Raw genomic sequence first — 18688 nt, 5'->3', positions numbered from 1 at the left:
ACGAGTTCCGAGCCACAGCAGGCAGAGCTGAGCCTTTTCCTGCTCTCCACAGGCCTTGCCCTTTCTGGGCACAGCTGGCCCTCCCGTCCCTGCCTGGCCCCACATGGGAGCTTGAGCCCCTCATGGGGTTCTTCCTTTCTCGGTGCCTCTCCCTGGAATTAGTAAGCAACATGTTGACGTGCCAGGTGCTGGGGTAGAGAGCAGGGCTAGATGCCTCCCTGTGAGTTGTCCTGATCTGGAGGGGACGACAGAAGAGTGAAAGGAAAGCTTCGGTCCCCTCTGGTCATTCAGGTACTTGGGCCCAACAAACCATTGATGGAAAGTGAGAGCTCTTCAGCTGTCCAAGGAATTATCTGAAGTCCCATCCAAATGCAGACCCCCAGCTCCCTCTGTCCCCTGCCGTGCAGTGGAGAGAATCCTGGATTAGAATGACATGTGGCTGTGTCCACGGTTGACATCACCTGATCCGTGCGTGGAAGCCGTGCGTGGCCTGGATGCGGCAGGACCAGGCTGTCCAGCAGGTTTTGGAGGCAGCACAGCCCTACCTCTCACTCCCAGGCTGGCACTGCGTGGTCGTCTGGTGTCTGACCACTCACGCCCGTGTCCCTGCCTATCCCAATCCTGCCTGGTCCCCCTCTCGGCCTCCATCTTTCTGAGGGAAAGGTTGGCCCTGGTTGCTTGCATCTCCTAAACATGAGGCCAGAGGGGTTTGCCCTCGTTGTCTGTTCTCCATCAACCATGATGACTTCACCAAGGAAGGCGTCATCTCTCCTCCTCAGCAGCCTTGGCAAATGTACCCTCTTCCCACGTGGGTTCCATTCTCCTCCTCCTCCCGGGCCTTGGAGACACACACACTGGGTCCAAAGCTGGCTTTGTTCTTAGGATCCTGTGATTTTAGAAAGTTTCTTCATCATTCCCGCTCTGTGCCTCAGTTTCCCCAGGTGTGATGTTGCATAGCCATTCAACTTGATTCAAGAAATATTTCTCTAGAGTCTTCTCAGACTTCATGCAGGGAACTGGTGCTATAAAGGAGACCAAGACAATAACAAAACTCACACACATGGGAGATGGCGTTGATGCCCGGCCCTGAGCCCATCGTCCCGCCTGCACTGCTAGGTTTTATCTTGAGGAATGTAGGACTTGTGACTGGCTTGAGAGACCAAGAAACTGGACCTGGTAAAGCAGGGAGCTTTCCATGTGTCTGGGATGGAGTGGGTCTGGGGTTTCGTCTGCTCCCTTGGGGATCAGGTATTTTACCGTCTGGACCAGAAGTGCAAGGACTGCAATAGATGAGAGACAGCTACTATCAAGGGGTCCTGAGGCCACATGTGTAAAGACCTCACAGAAGACCAGGTGTATAGTAGGTCCTTTAAAAAAATTAAGTTTTCTCCCTTCCTGTACGGGGAGTGCCGGGTATCAATGCCATCCCTGGTCTGCAGACCAAGAGGGCAGTGTGCCCCAGTCCCCCAGCTCTGCTCCTGCCCCACCAGACCTCCCCACGGCTTGCCAGAAACAATCTGAGTGTTCGCCAGAGCTGAGGTCCACTCTGCACGAGGTGGGAGGAGGCTGGACACGGGAAGTGGTTGTCAGAACCTCCAGAGGCCAGGCGGCTGCTCCGTGTAGAGCTCCTGCCGCCTCCCCCATCCCTGTGGCATCAGAAGGCACATTGTGGCCATCAGAGCAGGGTCCAGAGGGCAGGCTGCCTGAAATCAGATCCTGACTGCTGTTTCCTCTTCCCCCCATGCATTTCCCCCTGGGTTTTCAGGACATTGCCTGTCCACTGGAGGCAGGCTGGAGGCTGCTCTCCCGCCTGCCATGGGTGACCCCTCCTGGAAGAGGTCTGCTAGATGCTCTCGGACCAACGGCTGTTTCCACTGCTTCCAGTTTCTTCTTTCCCTCTTTGTAAATGGCTCCCACAGTTGTTAGGGTTAATCACCATGCAGGATTTTGCTCTTGTTCCTGAACTTACAGCATCAAACAAGCAGATAGTTATTAACCCCCTACTGTGTACATGGCAATGAACCAGTGCTGTGGGTCCTATGGTGGGGGAGGAGACTTGGAGGTGGTGGAGCCCGCACTGAAAGCCCTGAGTTCTAGTCCCACTTAACATGCAGATCAGACTCTTCAAGGGGAAATGGGGCTGCGACTGGAGGGGCTGAGACCCTCATCCCTGAGCTGGGCAGACAGTTTATGAGGGTGGGGTCCTGGGGTGGGGGTGAGGAGATCAGGGCCATTGCTGCCGAGTGCCTGCTTTGTCTAATCTCAGTTGACTTTCCTCAAGTTCTGGTTCTTCTTCTGTAAAAGAGGTGGAAAAGACCCACCACACAGGATTGGCGTGAGGACTGAGATGAGATTGAGTGTGGGAAGCCCAGGGTGGGGTGGACCCTAACCCGGGGGCTGCTCCCTCCTGCTCCTCTGATGTCCGAGTTCCCTGCCCCCTCCTCCCACTGCCCCTGCTTGTACCATTGCACTTGTCCTGTGATCAACAGTGCAGGTGGTAGTTAGGGTGGTATGTGAAGTTGGTCTAAACGAGTAATTCCCAGACCTGGCAGTGTTTCCAAAGTCACTGACCTCTCAGACTTGTCCCAGAGCTGTCCAAACTAGTGGCCTGTGTACCTGTATTTACAACAAGCTCCCAGGTAATTCTGCAGCAGCCAGACCGTTTGGGATCTCCTGGCTTCTTGCATCTGGAGATGATGGCTGTGTGACCTCAGGTGGGGCCCTTCCCCTCTCTGGGCCATAGTTCTCTTTATTGTCAAATAAATAGGGAGGTTTAATTTCCAGTAGATGATCACTAAAGATCCGTCTACTCTAATATGCTGTGAGACTCTGAAACAAGCAAACAGCGACAAGGTCAATGAGTGAGCTCATCAGAGGCTTCGTGCAACAAACACTTTGAAAGAGTACAAAACAGTCCAGGGGCCTGTCAGCATCCCTGGAAATGTAAGGGGTGGGGAGACTAAATTCACCCGAATTGCTGTCAAAGAGAGTGCTGAGTGTGGTGAGAAGGGGCCTCGCATAAGCTCTGCGGGGTTGAGGTGCTGTGAGACCCTCAGAGTCACTTTGAAGTAAAAACCGCTCTCTTGGATGCACTGTCTGGAGGGATGGGTCCTGTGAGGGGTTCCTGCAGGGCTGTGGCTTTGCCGAGAGAGGCGAGCAGAGCTGCGCTGGAGCAGCTGGGTGGAGTGTGGCTGAGCCACAAGGGTGAGTCCACGAGCCTGCCTGGCACCCTCCACCAGCCCTCATCCTTAGGGGGCACTCTGCACTGGCACCTGCGCAGCCCCCGGCCAGCTCTGCCTGGTCCCTCAGTGGCTCCAGCCCCAGGCAAATATCTCTCAACAAAAGTAGATGCCATCCCCAAAGACTTGCCAAGATGAGCGAGTTATGGAGAAAACGAAGTCCAGGCACCACTAAAAAGTTCTGTTCAGTAAACGGTCCCTTTCTGTGCCCACTGTCGACTCACGTGTGCCCCCAGAGGGAGAAAAGGGAACAGTCCGCAGAAGTGGCAGCCTTTGCCATTTTTTAGTATTTATCGCCCTCTAGTGACAATGTGATCTTATTCTCGCTGAGAGCACAGCCTCTCTTTAGCTGGCTGTTCAATCAGTTGATTCTTCAAACATTTGTTGAACACCTTCTTTACACCAAGCTCTGGGGTTGTCACTGTGTGAGATGCAGAGGGACAGGAGGGCCCTCTGTTCTCAAGGGCATGGGGGTCAGAGGAGCACAGTGGCACCGGCCTTGAGCGTGGAGGAGGGAGTGATTAATTCCACCTGGGCAATTGGAGCAAATTCATAGAGGTGGAGGCATCTGAGAAGGGAGCTGGGGGAGGGTGGCGTATCTTTAGAGAGAGCTGCCCAGACAAAGACTAGGGGTGTGTCTCCCAGAACTCGTGTGGGGGCCCACGATCGTCAGTGATGGAGGTGACGGGGAGACAGGGAAGTGGTGGACAGCTCTGGGGCATGAGATCCGTTATTCCGAATTCCGGGCGATTCAAAGCTGAGCAATGCTTGGGAACCACTGTTCTAGAAGATCTTTGTTAATGGGTGAGCCCATGGTGTGTGGGTGTGTAAGCGTGCACGCACATGATATGTATTTATTTTAAATGCTCAAATGTTTTAACTATATAGCAGAATAGATAATATAAAAGATGATTATATACCCATCACCCAAATATGACACATGGTAACATTTTGCAAACTTTACTTCAGATCTCTTCTTTTTGCTTTTTTCCCTTTTTGTTTAAAAAATAAGGTATCATGAATAAAATGGAAGCCCCCACCCCGTCATTGTGTCCCCTGCCCTTCTCCTCCCTCAGAGGACCGTGGCACCGGGAGGCTGCTCCGTGCACGTTTATAACCCACTTGTGCTCTTTCTTTCCAGGGCCCTCCAGGACCACCGGGAGTCCCAGGACCCCCTGGACCCGGAGGCCCCCCGGTAAGACTGGCTTTGACTTCAGATCACCAGGGCACCAGATGGAGCTCCGTGCCCCATGGGAGCCAGGAACATCTTCCTGTAGTGCTACGTGTTTGTTCTTTGTCCAAGACCCAAGCAAAGGCACAAACAAGGAGGACCCGCCTGCAGCCACCCCCAAGCCTCTGGCTCTCAGGCTCTTGAGCCCTTTAAACTATCATTTGAGCTTATATAGCACATTGGTTGGCTGCTTCCAGAGACATGTCCAAGGAGGCGTGCTGTCTGGAGTCTCCCATTCAGCAGACTCTGGGCACACGGAGGGCCAGTGTGGGTATCTGTCAGCCTTTCCCCAGCCGCCCCAGCCTACTGGCAGGGGGCACACCCAGCAACTGGGAGAGCGAGGTGGTTTACCCATCCCGCTGGGTAGGAATGAATGGGATGGTGGCCCTGGCTGCAAAGCAGACAAGCCATGGACTTGCCAGCTTTAGAGGACTTGCCACCTTTCACGTGACCCACACCTAGGACAGCCAGATGTCCCAGAGGTGTATCTACTCCTGGTGTCCTTGTAGGGGCCAGAGACCTGGGCTTGTGCCAGGAAAGGTGTTTGGAGAAAGGATCTGACGCTCCAAAGAGGGCAGACTGACAGTTGCCATGTGTTCCCCTTTTCAGGGTTTACCTGGAGAGATCGGCTTCCCGGGAAAACCTGGGTTCCCTGGGCAGGCGGTGAGTGTCCCGGAGCATCCCTACTGCAGTCTTCCCTCTCTTCCATTGGTCTATGGCAGGAATGGCCAGGCCCTTCCAGATGGCCGCCGAGGCCGCCTTCCAGAGCTGGGGACTCTCCATCCTCTTTCCTCCCTGGCGGTGGGGACCAAGGCCAGGCACTCAGCCTGACCTTTGCCTTCTGTGGTTCCTTCCATGTGCTGCATCTTCTGGAATCGCTCCCCAAACGGCCCCAGCCAGGATGCGGCTTGAGGCACCCTCTCCCCAGGCCACCACCCCTGCTCTCATATCCAAAGTCAAATTCAAAAGTCCTTCGCTGTTTAAAGAGTGACTTCTTGTCTGTAAGGGATACCTACAGAGGGTAACAGATGTACTGGATGTGGCAGAGCTCTTCCTGTCATTATCCTGCTTGTGTTCCCTCATTCCCCAGCCAAGAAGATCTTGGGGATCCGGGGCCTTCTAATTTCTTCTAAATCCTGAGGGTGGGGCTCAGCAAAACTTACTGTCTCTGTGCATGGTGGGTGTGCGATGAAAGCTGGGTGTGTCTCCTGCTGTTTTGGCCTGTAGCTCTTTGGGACAGGAAGGTAGATGTGGCCTGTCAACCTCACCATGTGACCATGATCAACCATCATAAATCTGATAATAGCCCTCAGGGAGGCCCCTGTGCCACTTGGAGGGACTTCCTTACAACCAGTTCTCTGTCGTGGGGCCAGTGGGTGGGGGATCCCAAGTCCGAGAAAGCCTATGGACCCACAGCACTGGGGATCCAGACACTGGGAAAGGATGATGGAGGTAAATCAGATTGTGTAGCACACAGCAATTGTGCCCCCATGTCAATGGACCACAGATCTGTTGGTGGCTGTAGATCCAGGCACCCAGGAGTCAGGACCCTGAATGCTGGGACGCCAGCATTCTTAGCTCTGTTGGTTCTGGGTGCCATGCTGATGGGCATCAGACATAAATTCAGTGTTGTGATGTACTCCCTCAGGTGAACTGATCCAAACCTGCAACACCTGGACAACTGCAAAGTCGTCAACAAACATCTGACTCGAGTGACAGTTCAAGCACATTAACAATGTCATCTGATCTAATGGGTCCATCAAAAAGTGTGTGTGTCAGTGTGGACATTCAGAAGAGGGGAGGCTGTGGTAGGAAGAAGGAATGGTAGTCAATGGCATTTACAGTTTATAAAATGACATTAGGGCCACTGAAGGTTGGAAGTATTGCTCCTGGCCTTAGTATCTGCTCTTCATCAAGATCATGCTTCCATTGACCCAACTGCCCTTAACTCCCCAAACAAGACCTCCTGCTCCCTTTCCAGGGGCCTTGACTCTCAGGACCCCTGCTCTGGGAGGTGGAGCTCTCCTTTCAATGAGCCACCAGCTCAGGCTGAGACACAGGGAGATATGAATCTTAAATTGGGTGGCAGAGGGTTCTCTGGGCAGAAGAATCACCAGGTTTATAAAAATAAATTGACTTCTGAATAGCACTTACAGTTGCCAAAGCAATAACAAGTGAACTATTCTGTCAGGGGAAAGGATTTCCCTTCTATCTGTCATGGGGGAGTACGTGGGCCCCTGATACATAATTTAAGGCACAGAGAAAAAGCAGAAGAGAAAGCGACTCTGGGTAGTGGGAGGAATCTGGAGGTGGAGCCAGGAGGCCTGGGTTTACCTGTGGGTCCCGTTACCAACTGTGGGACCTGGAGGGAGTCACTCAGCCTGTGGAGCCTTTGTCTCCTCACCTGCAAACAGCTGCAGCAAGGCCTGCCCTCGCCACATCATAAGGGTCGGGTGGAGGAAGCCTGCACTTTGTATTGGAAAAGAGGACATGGAGCTCCTCACATCGTCATTAGAAACAAAGGCAAAAATCATTAATGCCATTAATGCATTTTTGAAGGACAATAGAAAAGAAGGATAGCAGTGGGAAGGGAGAAAGTGATGGCAGAGAGATTATGGAGAGAAGAGAGTGGGAGCAATATGGACGGTGCTCTCCTGAGGGGCTTCCTGGAAGCTGGAGGTATAAACAGAACCATCAGAGCCAGGTTCAGTGGACTGTCCTGCAGCTCTCGCCCACCATGCACGTCCAGGGCCACTGGCAACCGGACGTGGGTCAGAGGTAATGTGTATGTCCGTCATAAAGAATGTGAAAACAACACCTGGTCCTACAGCGACCACAGGCACCTTGGAGAGAGCGCCTCTGAGAAGGAGGGGGTGCTGGTGCCTGCAGGGTGCCAGTGCCTCCCAGCTGCTGGCTGCAAAATCATCTCCTGCTGGAAACAACTTAATGCGGTGCTGTCCACACATGCCTCTCATTTCTGTCTTTTTCCCTCTTGGCCCAGGGGCCGCCTGGAAAGGATGGGCTGAATGGACCCCCAGGCCTGCCAGGACCCAAGGTTGGTATTCATGGGGTTGGCTGGAGTGTGGGAAGCCAATCAAAATACAGTGAGTGCCTGGGCCCTGGACCAGGACTCAGAAATGCTTGAATTTACGAGGTCAGATGAGGACGAGCCCCTTATTTCTAAGTAGGTAACCAGGGAAGAATTTGGAGGCCCTAGACGTTAAAATTAATATTTTAGAAATATGTATTTACTATATTTGCTGGGAGGAAAACCTTTCAGATACTCTTACTAACATAATAAGAGACTTCAATTTTAGAAATATCCTGGTGGGGCTCATTATAGTAGGATTATTAAGATAAGAACCAGAGGTTAAATATCATGTAATTGGGAAGCAAATTCACAGTTTACATACTTCAAATGAACAATTTCAAGACCTTACAACAAATATTTTAACAAATGAGCTTTATTCTTTCACAGCATAAGCTCAAGTATTCATGTCAACAGTCCTTGCAAGGCAACTTTTCAGTATTATGGGAAAATTTATCAGTCATCCTTTTCAATAAGTAGACTTAGAAACTCAACTTTTTCATGACAAAAGAATGGATTTAACTTAATTTTATGGGATTTTATGTAAATATTCTCCACCTTTACAAGACAAGGGATAAGGGCTAACCAAGTGCTTCGAATTCTCAAAAACGCTTGTGCAATATATTCCTTATGCTAAATCTTTCACTAAGGAAAGACCACCATTTCTACTCGGTTATCTTTTTATAAAATAAATCAAAAGTACAGCCATCGAATATAGAATCTAAGGGATGGTACGAGATGCTATTTTTGGTTTCCATGCTCGTGCAGATTTAGAGTTCAACACCACCTGAGTACAGGTAGATCTCTTCCTTACCAGGCTGTAACTAGTTCCCAGTTTGTTTCTTCCAAGCGTCCCCCGACCCCGTAACTTTTTTTTGCCTTCCTTACAGGGAGAGCCAGGAGAAAGAGGAGAAGATGGTCTGCCGGGAAAACCTGGGCTTCGGGTATGGATTCCTCCACCTCCCATCATGTTTCTTGTTCTAAATGGTGTATCTGGGGTTGTGTGTGAACTGCAACTGATGGAGCATAAGTCCCTATCAGCTGGGGTCTGGCAGCAAACAAATAGGATGGTGGACAAGGGGCCCTTTGAAAGGGTGAGGGCAGGGTTAGGGGCTCCTACAGGGAGGGTGACACACCATGGGAATGGCAATGATGGAGAGCCCAACACCTCTAGGACAGAGGAATAGAGGAATGAGTGGGTCCCTAGGGAGACCTGGAGCTGGAGGAGAGGCCCCCAAGAGAGCTGTAGCCTTGGGAAGAAGGACATTGTCACTGTCTCGCTTGTCTTGGCAGGGAGACAGTAAGAGGGACACTAGCCTTCCCTCTCTGTGCCTTTCTCTCCTGAACTTTGATCTCCCTCCAGTGCTCACTAATGCCTGACCCCGACAGAAAGCCAGAAGGCAAGGAAGCCCGGCTGGTGCCTTCTGTAGAGTTCATCCGCCGGGGCTTCCAATGGGTGGAGACATGTGAAAGTGGCTCTGAGGGGGAAGTGGAGGCCACGCAGCATGGGATTTGGACAGGGCACCTCCTGTGGGTGTGGCGACCCAAGTAGTGGCTTTAGATGACTGTCGCTCAGTGACTAAGCTCCTCCAGGAGCTGCTGCTTCTCTGCAGGGCTTTCCTGATGGGCTGGCTGCAGGGTCTCATTTGTCTTGAGGCCCTCAGCTTAGCAGCTCAGATTTGGCTTGGGCTCAGAATTCAGTGAGCACAGAAGAGGGAGGACTGGACTGTGTGTGTGTGTGTGTGTTTTCTGGGGAAGCCTGTGCCTGCATGCACCTGTGGTTCTGGGGGAGCCTGTGGCCAGACAAAGAGATTGCATGGGGGAACCCAGCCCCTCCCTCTCCCTCTCCCCACTCTACTGGGTTAAGAACTAGTTAAGGGAAGTAACTGGATCTTAGTCACCTCTGCTCCCCAACTCAAAGCCCACAGTCAGGCACTTGGGGGGTGCTCAGTAAGGGCTTACTGGATGGAGGATGGATAAAAAATTCAGCTCAGCAGAAATACGGCAGTGACTTGCACTCGACACAGCGGTGACCTTGCCCTCCGGAAGGACAAGACCAGCTCGTCTTCTGGCCAGTGAAGGTCCTGATGGGCAAAGTCGTGGGCCTAGGTTCTCTATTGCCTCACCTTTTCATAAAGTAGTCATTCCTTAGAAGACCAAAATAAAAGGGAGCAGAAAAAGCACAGGTTCAAATGCACCTCCAATGTCTCGAGGATGCCCAGGTTGACTCAAATGCGGAAAGAACATCCCAAGATCCACCAGGAATCTCTCATTTCCTGGATTCCAGATTCTAGGAACTCAGCCCTCATGCTCCCCCGATGTGCACGGTGAGTCATCCCATCACCACTTACAAGCACAGTGGTCCTTCATATTTTAAGAATCAACATTAGTGTTGTAAAAAATATTAATAATGATCCCCAAATCATTGAAATGTAATAGTATGTAATTTGCTGTGTTTCACCCATGCTTGTCCTAAGGTGGTTCTGTGTGGGGGTGAATCACATGGTCCTATAAGCACCCAGGCCACCTTTCTGTGTTTGACTAATTGGTTGAAATTCGATCATTTCCAAAGAGGACTTAAAACATTTGCATAGATTTGTTGTTCTTTTCCACTCTTGACTTCATGGATTTTATGGAGTCAACCATACCTTAGAGTTGTGTTTTCTCAAATTTATGAATTGTCAAATCCTTCTGGGCTTACACCATATGAATTTCAACATCCTATTTAATAGTCTTCAGAAGCAGTCTTTTCCCACTGAGTTCACTGCACGGTTCTGCAGATGAAGGAGATCCATTATAAGTATTGGCATGAAATTAAAGGTGCCCTTGGGGATTTCTTTAGTTGTTCCATCTATGTTTTATATTTCTGATAATCACTAATGGCTGAAAGATTCAAACAGGGAAATCTATTGCTACATCCCACATGTGTCATTTTTGTACGATTTCTAGTGCGATATGTTTAAAACATTTCTCTAGAAAGTTCAAAACTATGAATTTCCTCAGTTATGACACTTTTACAACTTAGTCTAGCCTCAAAGGGGACCTGGCATGGGATCTTGTTACTTTATTTTGACAAAATGCCAACTAAAGACAAAAATATTCCAAGAAGATTATGGCCAGGTCATGGATAGGAGGGTTGTGAGTCCACTGAGGGAATGGATGTGGTTTGCAGGGTGAGCAGATGTGTCAACCTCAATACTCATCACGTCAGGAATTCAAGATGGCACCTAGTCCTCTGTTCATGTGCCTGTGCTTAGGGTTCACCTCACAAATTCAGGAAGCATTTCACATGGTCTTCAAAAATGCTCTCTAACCAAACTCAGCCCCTCAGCACCTTTCTCAGCATGTAAGACGCAATTGCCACCGCAAAGGTGTTACAATCCTAATAGATTTAAAGTGACAATTTGAGTGACGCATATTTGCACAATTCCGGTTAGAGCAATTCTTACTAATCGTGCTTGTAAACATTGGGAATTGGTGGGAGAATTGGAGTGCATCTAGAATTTCAATATGTACTGACTCCAATGTCAGTTCCCATGGTGGCACCAGAGCTGCAGAATAAAATGTGTGCTTAATCGTTTAATGCTAAAAATGCTTTTGGTTAATTTTTTTTCCTTCCTCTCTGATAAGTGGTGGTAGTGCTGGCCTTCACTACCAGTTGAGTCTGGCATAGCTGCAGGAACAATCCCTACGTGCATGCATACCTGCTCATTCATTCATTCATTCATTCATGTGTCCATTTACTCAGAAAACTACATTTCCTTATGGAAATCTACACAAAGGTTTTATTAAATAGCATAATGGATTTTAGAAAGAAATTGTCATTCAAGAAGTCAGTGATTCTCAAGACTCATCATTGTTTAGAAATTAATGTCCATCCCCACCACCACCACCACACGTCTCTTTGCATCAGTGATTTACAGAGACATGGGAAGCACAGTGGCCTGATGCCTTGGGATCAGAGAAAAAGCCTGTTTGGTCCTGTGTCCCCACTTCACCTGACCACAAGAGGCTAGTCAAGAACCTAATGGCTGAGGACGAAACTTCAACCTAGTTACTAGAAATAGTCTATACCTATTTAGGGGCTTACTTTCCACTATGTTTAAACGTTTAGTAGAATTTCATCCAAGACTTGCCTTTATTGTAACACAGCATGGGAGAGGGAAAATGAAGTTCTTACCCACCTCTTACCATGGAGCGGCGTGTGTCTGGACAATGACCACAGGACAGCCAGTCAGCTTGGATCAGTTCATCAAAAGCTTCTCCTTCATCGTTGGACATAACGTGGTGTCTGGGTTTCCCCAAAGTGCAGTAAAACTCAGAGTTGGGGTGGATCTAGCGGTCACAGACTTTGGCTCATCGTTGTTTTGAATTGTAAACATTTAGATTCAAAATGAATGTATTCACCCTCTATAAACTCTGTCAGGACAATTCCAGAAGTTGTTTCTTTTGGAGGAAGCAAAAAACAATATGAAGGAGTGTGGAACCTCTCTCTCCAGAAATGCTAAACACTGTGGTTTCCACAGCCTGTGTCTCTTGGGCTGTAACCATGCCATGTGTTTGAGGATCAAGAGCTGTGGCTGGCACATGCTGTGAATATGTGGGGCCAACTGGAGAATGACTGTCATCTCTGTAAATGTGCTTGGAAAATAATGGGGTGTTTGTTATTCTGTCTCCAGGGTGAAGTTGGGGAGCAGGGCCTGGCAGGCCGACCTGGAGAGAAGGTTTGTTTGTTCATACCTTCATTCATTCATTGTGTTCTTCATTCAGTGCATTCTTTCACTATTATACACTTGGCCTTGTGTCAGTTGTCTTCTGGGGGTGCACTGCATGCATTTCATGCATTCATTTACTTACCCAACAATAATCAGCATGTCCTATACATCTGTCTCTGTCTTGGGCACTGGGATCACAACCACGAATCAAAAACAATTGAACAGATGCAGTAAGTGGTGACATGCAGGTGTGGGTGAGAGGGCCCCACACTCAGACTTGGAGAATGTCAGGAAAGATGGCAGGGAAGTGACATTATGGCTGAGTCCTAAAGGATGAGGAGTTAGACACCAAGAGAGGTGAAACAAATCTTCCTGGAAGAGGGAATGGCTAAAGTGGGAAAGACCTTGAGTGCACCCCAATGAACAAATTCTCTAGAATTCCCCTTTCTCCACTAGTTTGCTTTCCATGTCACCTCCATTAAGTCAGCGATCTCTGGGAGGCTGGAGAGCATGAAGTAGAGGGCACATGCCCCACAGACTGGCCCACAGGAGAGCCTCCTTACTCATAGCCTAATGAACACAGATGCCATGTTGTTTCCACAGGGAGAGGCCGGGCTCCCTGGTGCTCCAGGATTCCCAGGTGTGAGGGGAGAGAAAGGAGAGCAAGTAAGTGGTGGCAGCTTCTTCCCACCAAGGACACCTTGCCTATGCGCATGGAAAGCAGCGCCCTTTGGAGTCAGTCCCTTGGGGGTGATGGGGATCTTGGCTGGGATTTGAGGGTATTTCCCCAGGGTTTGTGGAAGAGAAGAAGAAGTGGAGTGGGGTGCTTTGGTCCATGAGCTCCAACAAAAGGCCAGTGGCTGAGAGATCTCTCTGAAAAGGTTGGAGCATCTTCAGATGAAATTGGTGGGAACAGGGTGGGGGGCATCATCTGTCATGTGCCAAATGGGAATTAGGTGCTTCACACTTAACTGACAGAAAGCCCTTGGGGTTGAGCTTCACCATGGCATTTACTGGTAAGGCAAGGGCAGTCCAAGACAAAATAGCCTTTTGTCCAAAGTCCTAGCACTCTTACCTGGGAGAGGCAGGCGTGACGCTCTTTTTGAGTTCCAATGTTTTCTAATTTCATCTTTTGCCATAGGGAGAGAAAGGTGAACTGGGCCTCCCAGGACTGAAAGGTGACCGAGGGGAAAAGGTAGGAGCTGCTGCTGTCATCCTGTCGTCAGCTACATTAGTGGCAAAACTTTCCCCTGTGATTATGTGTGTTGCCTGCAGTTCAGTGGAGTGAGCACCGTTCTTGGAGTTGAAGTGATGGCCTGGGTTATAATCCTGGTTCTACCTGCTGGGTGGCTCTGAGTGTCTTGTCTGACCTCCCTGTGCCTTGGCTTGCTGGCCTGGAAACAGTTCTGCTAATACCTCCTCTGAGGGTTGTTGTGAAGCATGACTGATGCCCTGTTTGTGGGATGGGCTGTGGCAGACTCACCATGTGCCAGGACTGCTGGAAGCACTGCACGGGTAGTGACAGGGGATCCTCATGACAACCCCAAGAGAGGTCATGTTATCAACAACATCCCCACTTTGTAGATGGGGAAACCGAGGCACAGAAAAGCTAAGTTGCTTTCCCAGGGCTGCATGAATGGAGTACAGTAGGGTCAACACCTCAACCCTGACAGTCTGGATCCAGTGTCCCCGCTCCTAACAGTGCCATGCCTCACACTGGCCTGGCCCCTGGGTGCCTGAGGAATGAAAACACGCACCCCGAAGGGCCTTGCGTTGCCCCTTGTCCTGCACAGAACTGTACAGGTCACCTTGCTGTCCTGAGGCTGCATGTTCTTCTCCTCCAATTTCCTGCTCTCCTTTTGCCCTCATCCTTCTGAGCTCCAGAGGGGGCCTCCCATCCTCCCTTCTCTTGGGCGGAAGGCTGAGGGCTTAGCTCCAGACAGACCTGCAATCTATAAATAGAGAGCTTGAAACGGAAAGGGCTTTGCGTGGGTAAGCCATTCATGCCTGCTGCTCTCATGGACTTTTTAGAATTGCAATTTTTATTTGAGAAACTCATTTCCAGGATGCAAAGGACTCAGCGAGACCAGAAAGCCCCTTTTATTGCTTTGGCAGAATTGCCAGAGTCACGGCAGAATCACGTTCAAGCTTCCAAAGAATCTGGCCTGCTTTTCTTTTCCCCCAGAGAAATATGTAATAATAGACAATGCTGGTAAAAAAAAAAAAATGCAAAATGAGACATTAAAGCAACATTGCCCCCTTCTGACTGTGCCTCATGCAATCTCTGCCTCAACTTCCCATTCTTTGCTCCCCACCACCCACGGTGAGCATTTAACACCCCACCAGCCCCTAGCATCTCAGAGAGCAGGTGTGATAATGCCCCATTGTCAGCAAGGGCTACTGAGAGTTAAGCTACTCCTGGAGGAGCTGGCATCTGAACTCCGGCCTGTCAAAGTGACTCCAAACTCATAGATCTTTCATCAGCCGAGCTTCTTTCTCCCAAGTCAGAGGGCTGCTGGGGTCTTCCCCACCCCACCCACTGTTCTTTCCCTCCCCCTACAGCTCCAAAGTGGAGGGTCTCCCAAAAAGGCAGTCTTGAGGCCCACCGGGTTGGAGACAGGTCTCTCTGCCAATCCTCTTCTTATTGATACCCGTTCATATGTTCAACTGGGAGACGCTCAACTTTGACCATTTGGACCTTTTCTTGTTGGGTAAATTGGTTTAAATGAGCTTGGCTCTGGAGCATGAGGTCAACAGTGTCAGGAAGAGAACAGGGTAAAGTCAGGTAATGCAAATAGCACAGAGAAGGTGTTTTTCTTTCCGAAGCTTCTGGAACTTTAGTTGGGGCACTGCTGCCAGTAGTTAAGAGCTTGGATTCTGAGCTTAAAATTAGGCTCAGCCATTTGCACTGTGTGACTTTGGGCAGGTGAATGAATGTTGTTATGCTTCAGCTCCTTCATGCACGAAATGGGAATACTGAAGTATCGACACTGTGGGCATTTCTAGAGAGATTGGATGAGTTAATACATGCAAATACATATGCCAGTACCTGGAATTAAATACTACATAACAATAGAAATAATGATAGGAAACAATATAACCACTTTTATTATCATTATTATTGGCCCTCTCTAAGCCAGCTTGATTCATTCATTTGTCTACTAATAACCATGTGTGGAAGGCCTGCATAGACCTAACCCTGGGCTGCAAGGAACGCACCAGGGCATAGACATCCATGTCCTGGCACCATCGTGGCACACGTGGAGTGATGGACTTGGGGACTGTGTCCACTCATTGAGGTTCCTCCTGCATGGAACAGCCCAATGACCTCCTTTCTTCAGGGAAGATGTAATAACAATTTCCTCCTCATTGGGCTCCTGCTGAAGACTATCTCACTCAGTCCCTATATGATGCTGTGAGTTCTATTATCATTATTTTGCAAAGAGGAAAACAAGCCAAAAGAGGTAAAATAATGTATAATGTATAATGGTAGAGTTACGTTTCAAGCTCAGGTGATTTAACTCCCAGCCTGCATTGGCTACAGGAATGTAGTATTGTCCCCTCAGGCCCCTGAGAACAGCCCATCCCCTTCAGAGGGGCTGGCACAGGGCCCAGTGGGGTCTCTAAGGGAGCTCAAGTCATTGTGGAGGATACAGTGTGAGATGTTTGCTGCGGAACTGGTTATGGTTTCATTAAGAGGGAAACAACGGAAATGTCATCAATGGGAAGATGGATAATGGATCACTTTATTACCATGTGCACAATGGAATGGTGTAGAGTGATAGAAATGATCTACAGCTACACATATCAGCATGGATGCTTCTCAGAACATAAGGTTTTCGTATATCTGAAATATGTTATAATTTGGCATCTATCTCTCTATCTCTCAAGGTAGATGCAGGTGGGTGATTCTGCTGTCTGGGGACAGGTGTCCAAGGAGAAGCAGAGTTGGTTGGCAGGAGGACGAATGGTCATTTATTTTCCATTTCTTCATCTAGGGTGAAGCTGGTCCAGCAGGACCCCCTGGCTTACCTGGAACTGTAAGTTACTCTGCTTCTCATCCTTTCACCTTCTTTGAATTCCCAAAGCATGGAGACACTCCCTCCCCACGCACTTAGTTATAAACATCTTTTTAATAGGGTTTGCCAAGAGCTGGATCTCTTCTTAGGTTTTGTAATCCAAAAACCTGTAAGCTTCTCTAAGAGCCACCTTGTGCTTGTTGATTATTTTATTCAGCAAGCACAATTGCTATTTATCATAACATTGGCTAGAGACTGAGAATGCATACTCATCTGTTACATATAGGGAAACTGAGGCCCAGAGACAAGAAGCAGTCTGTCCAGGGTGAGACTGCCATGTGGACAGACAACCATGACTCATGCTTCATTTTCTGCAGGTGTGAGGGCAAGCATGTGAGTTGGTGTTGAGTAGTGAGTAGGAGAATGGATTTCCCAGCCAGAGAAAAGTGGGTTTGGATCCCAGCTCTGCCATTCACTGCCATCATGGTCTCAGATATGTTTTTTTTAATTTTAAAAAGGCTCGGTCTTCTCATCTGTTAAGAAAAAATAGTATACCCACCTATCTTGTACATTTGTAGTGAAAATTAGCTGAGATAATACAAGGTACACAGCACAGTTTCTGGTACATTAATAAAAACTAAATATAAAACAACTGCTATATAAATATGGCAGCATATTTTGGATATATTTTTTTCATTTGAATGTCTCTTCTCAGCCTGGATATTCTGTGCTTTGATAACTTGATTTCATGGAAGTTGAGCGTGACATCCACGCTGGCCATGACTGGGCAAGGAGGGACTGGTCAGTTGCTAACCAAAGCAGGAAACTGCCTCAGTATGGAGGCCAGGAGAAGAGAGAGCCTAAACGCCCAGAAATCCCATGTGCAGTGTAACAAAGAATTTTACTCTGTGGTTTCTATTATATCAAATCGCTATTCCACAGCTCTATCTCCTCCCCATACACACACTCATCAAAACGACTCAGCCATTCCACAAGGATGTTAAAAGAATCTCAGACTCAAGCTTAGAGTCAGAACTGGTCCTATAAAAATTTTGTTTACGACTGGTAACACCCAATGTTGCCAAGCACGTAGGTAAATGAGCACTATTATTTGGTGGGAGGGTAAATTGGTAATGCTTATTTGAGAAGTTACTCAGTATTAACATATCATAAAATCTCTACCCGTTAGCTTAGAAATTCCATTTCTAGGCATTATTTGCATTGCATGTATTTACAAAAGGATGTACAAGGATGTACATAGTGGTGTTGCTTAAATTACGGGCAAGCTCCATGACAGTAAGCATAGAATTAAGTAAACCACAGAATATCCATCTCATGCATCCTATTTTGTAAAAATAAACACACACACGCTATGAAAATGGCCTTAAAAAGATACCAATATTCAAGAAAAATTAAATGGAAAAACTAATTTATGAATCATCATGCATGTAAAGGTGAAGACCATGGGCCCCACAGCCCACCCACGTGGCGTCAGTCCCTGCTCCAGCGTTCACGAGCTGCCTCAACTTCATTAAATAGTCTACTCGTCTGCCATCCAATTTTCCTATCCATATAACAGAGCAGAAACACATAATCTCCCTCTTAGGGTTGTCGTGGAGAATGTGTGAGTTAATAAATATAAACAACTGTGAGTAACCGTGTGTTTGCTGTTACTATTTGTACATCTCTCCTGCAGAGTTATGTATTTCTATACATTCATAATTGTACAGAAATATATAAAAAAGTCCTAAAAGATGCGCTCAAGTGAAAAGCAGTGGTTTCCTCTGGGGACGAGACTGGGACTAGGGATGTGGAGGGCAAAGTAGAGGTTTCTTTTTTCCCTTCCATTTTGAAGTCACTGTGTTTTTGGACAAGAATCCATGATGTCCCTTTGTCCACTCACTGTTTTTTTTCTGAGCACCTGCTGTGAGCCAGGCATTGGCAAGGTTGGACCCGAAGGAGCTCGCAGCCTAGTCAGGGAGATAAAATCTAGTCACATAGTGGCCCGGATAAACCTATATTACAAAGTATAGTAAATGCTATCAAGGAAAAGAAGACGGTGTAGTTAGGGAGAATAACAAGGGCACCCGATTTATATCTGAGTGTTACAGGGGGAAGGGGGATCTGAAGCCACGGCATTCAAAAGTGCCCTGGAGGATGGGCCGTAGTTAATTAGACACAGAGAGGAGGAGAGTGTGTTCCAGGTGAGAGGAACAGCAGTGTGGAAGCTTAGAGGCTGGAGAAAGTATGACACCTGGGAAGTATTAAGCGCGGTATGGCTGGGGACCTGGAGGGGGTCTTTAGCTGCTGAGATAAAGAATTTTCATAAGCTGGGCTCTCCATGCCCAGGGGCTGAGCCCCCTCCTCCGGGTTTCCTTATGACCTGCATCCTTGCT

The 18688-nt window shown here is 48.5% G+C and overlaps 1 protein-coding gene across 2 annotated transcripts in view; it reads left to right on the top strand.

Moving 5' to 3' along the window:
* COL22A1 (collagen type XXII alpha 1 chain) overlaps positions 1-18688 on the top strand; it is a 293252-nt gene that overhangs the window by 165945 nt on the left and 108619 nt on the right. For both annotated transcript variants that reach the window (XM_070631019.1, XM_070631018.1), the window contains 8 exons: positions 4381-4434; positions 5080-5133; positions 7472-7525; positions 8449-8502; positions 12238-12282; positions 12877-12939; positions 13415-13468; positions 16272-16313. In XM_070631019.1, coding sequence (XP_070487120.1) covers positions 4381-4434; positions 5080-5133; positions 7472-7525; positions 8449-8502; positions 12238-12282; positions 12877-12939; positions 13415-13468; positions 16272-16313 — 420 coding nt within the window. The remainder of the gene's footprint in view (positions 1-4380; positions 4435-5079; positions 5134-7471; positions 7526-8448; positions 8503-12237; positions 12283-12876; positions 12940-13414; positions 13469-16271; positions 16314-18688) is intronic.

Source organism: Equus przewalskii, chromosome 8, assembly GCF_037783145.1.
Source record: "Equus przewalskii isolate Varuska chromosome 8, EquPr2, whole genome shotgun sequence".
Classification (NCBI taxonomy): Eukaryota; Metazoa; Chordata; class Mammalia; order Perissodactyla; family Equidae; genus Equus; species Equus przewalskii.
Note: the sequence above shows the minus strand (reverse complement) of the source record. Positions and strands in the feature narration are given on the sequence as shown.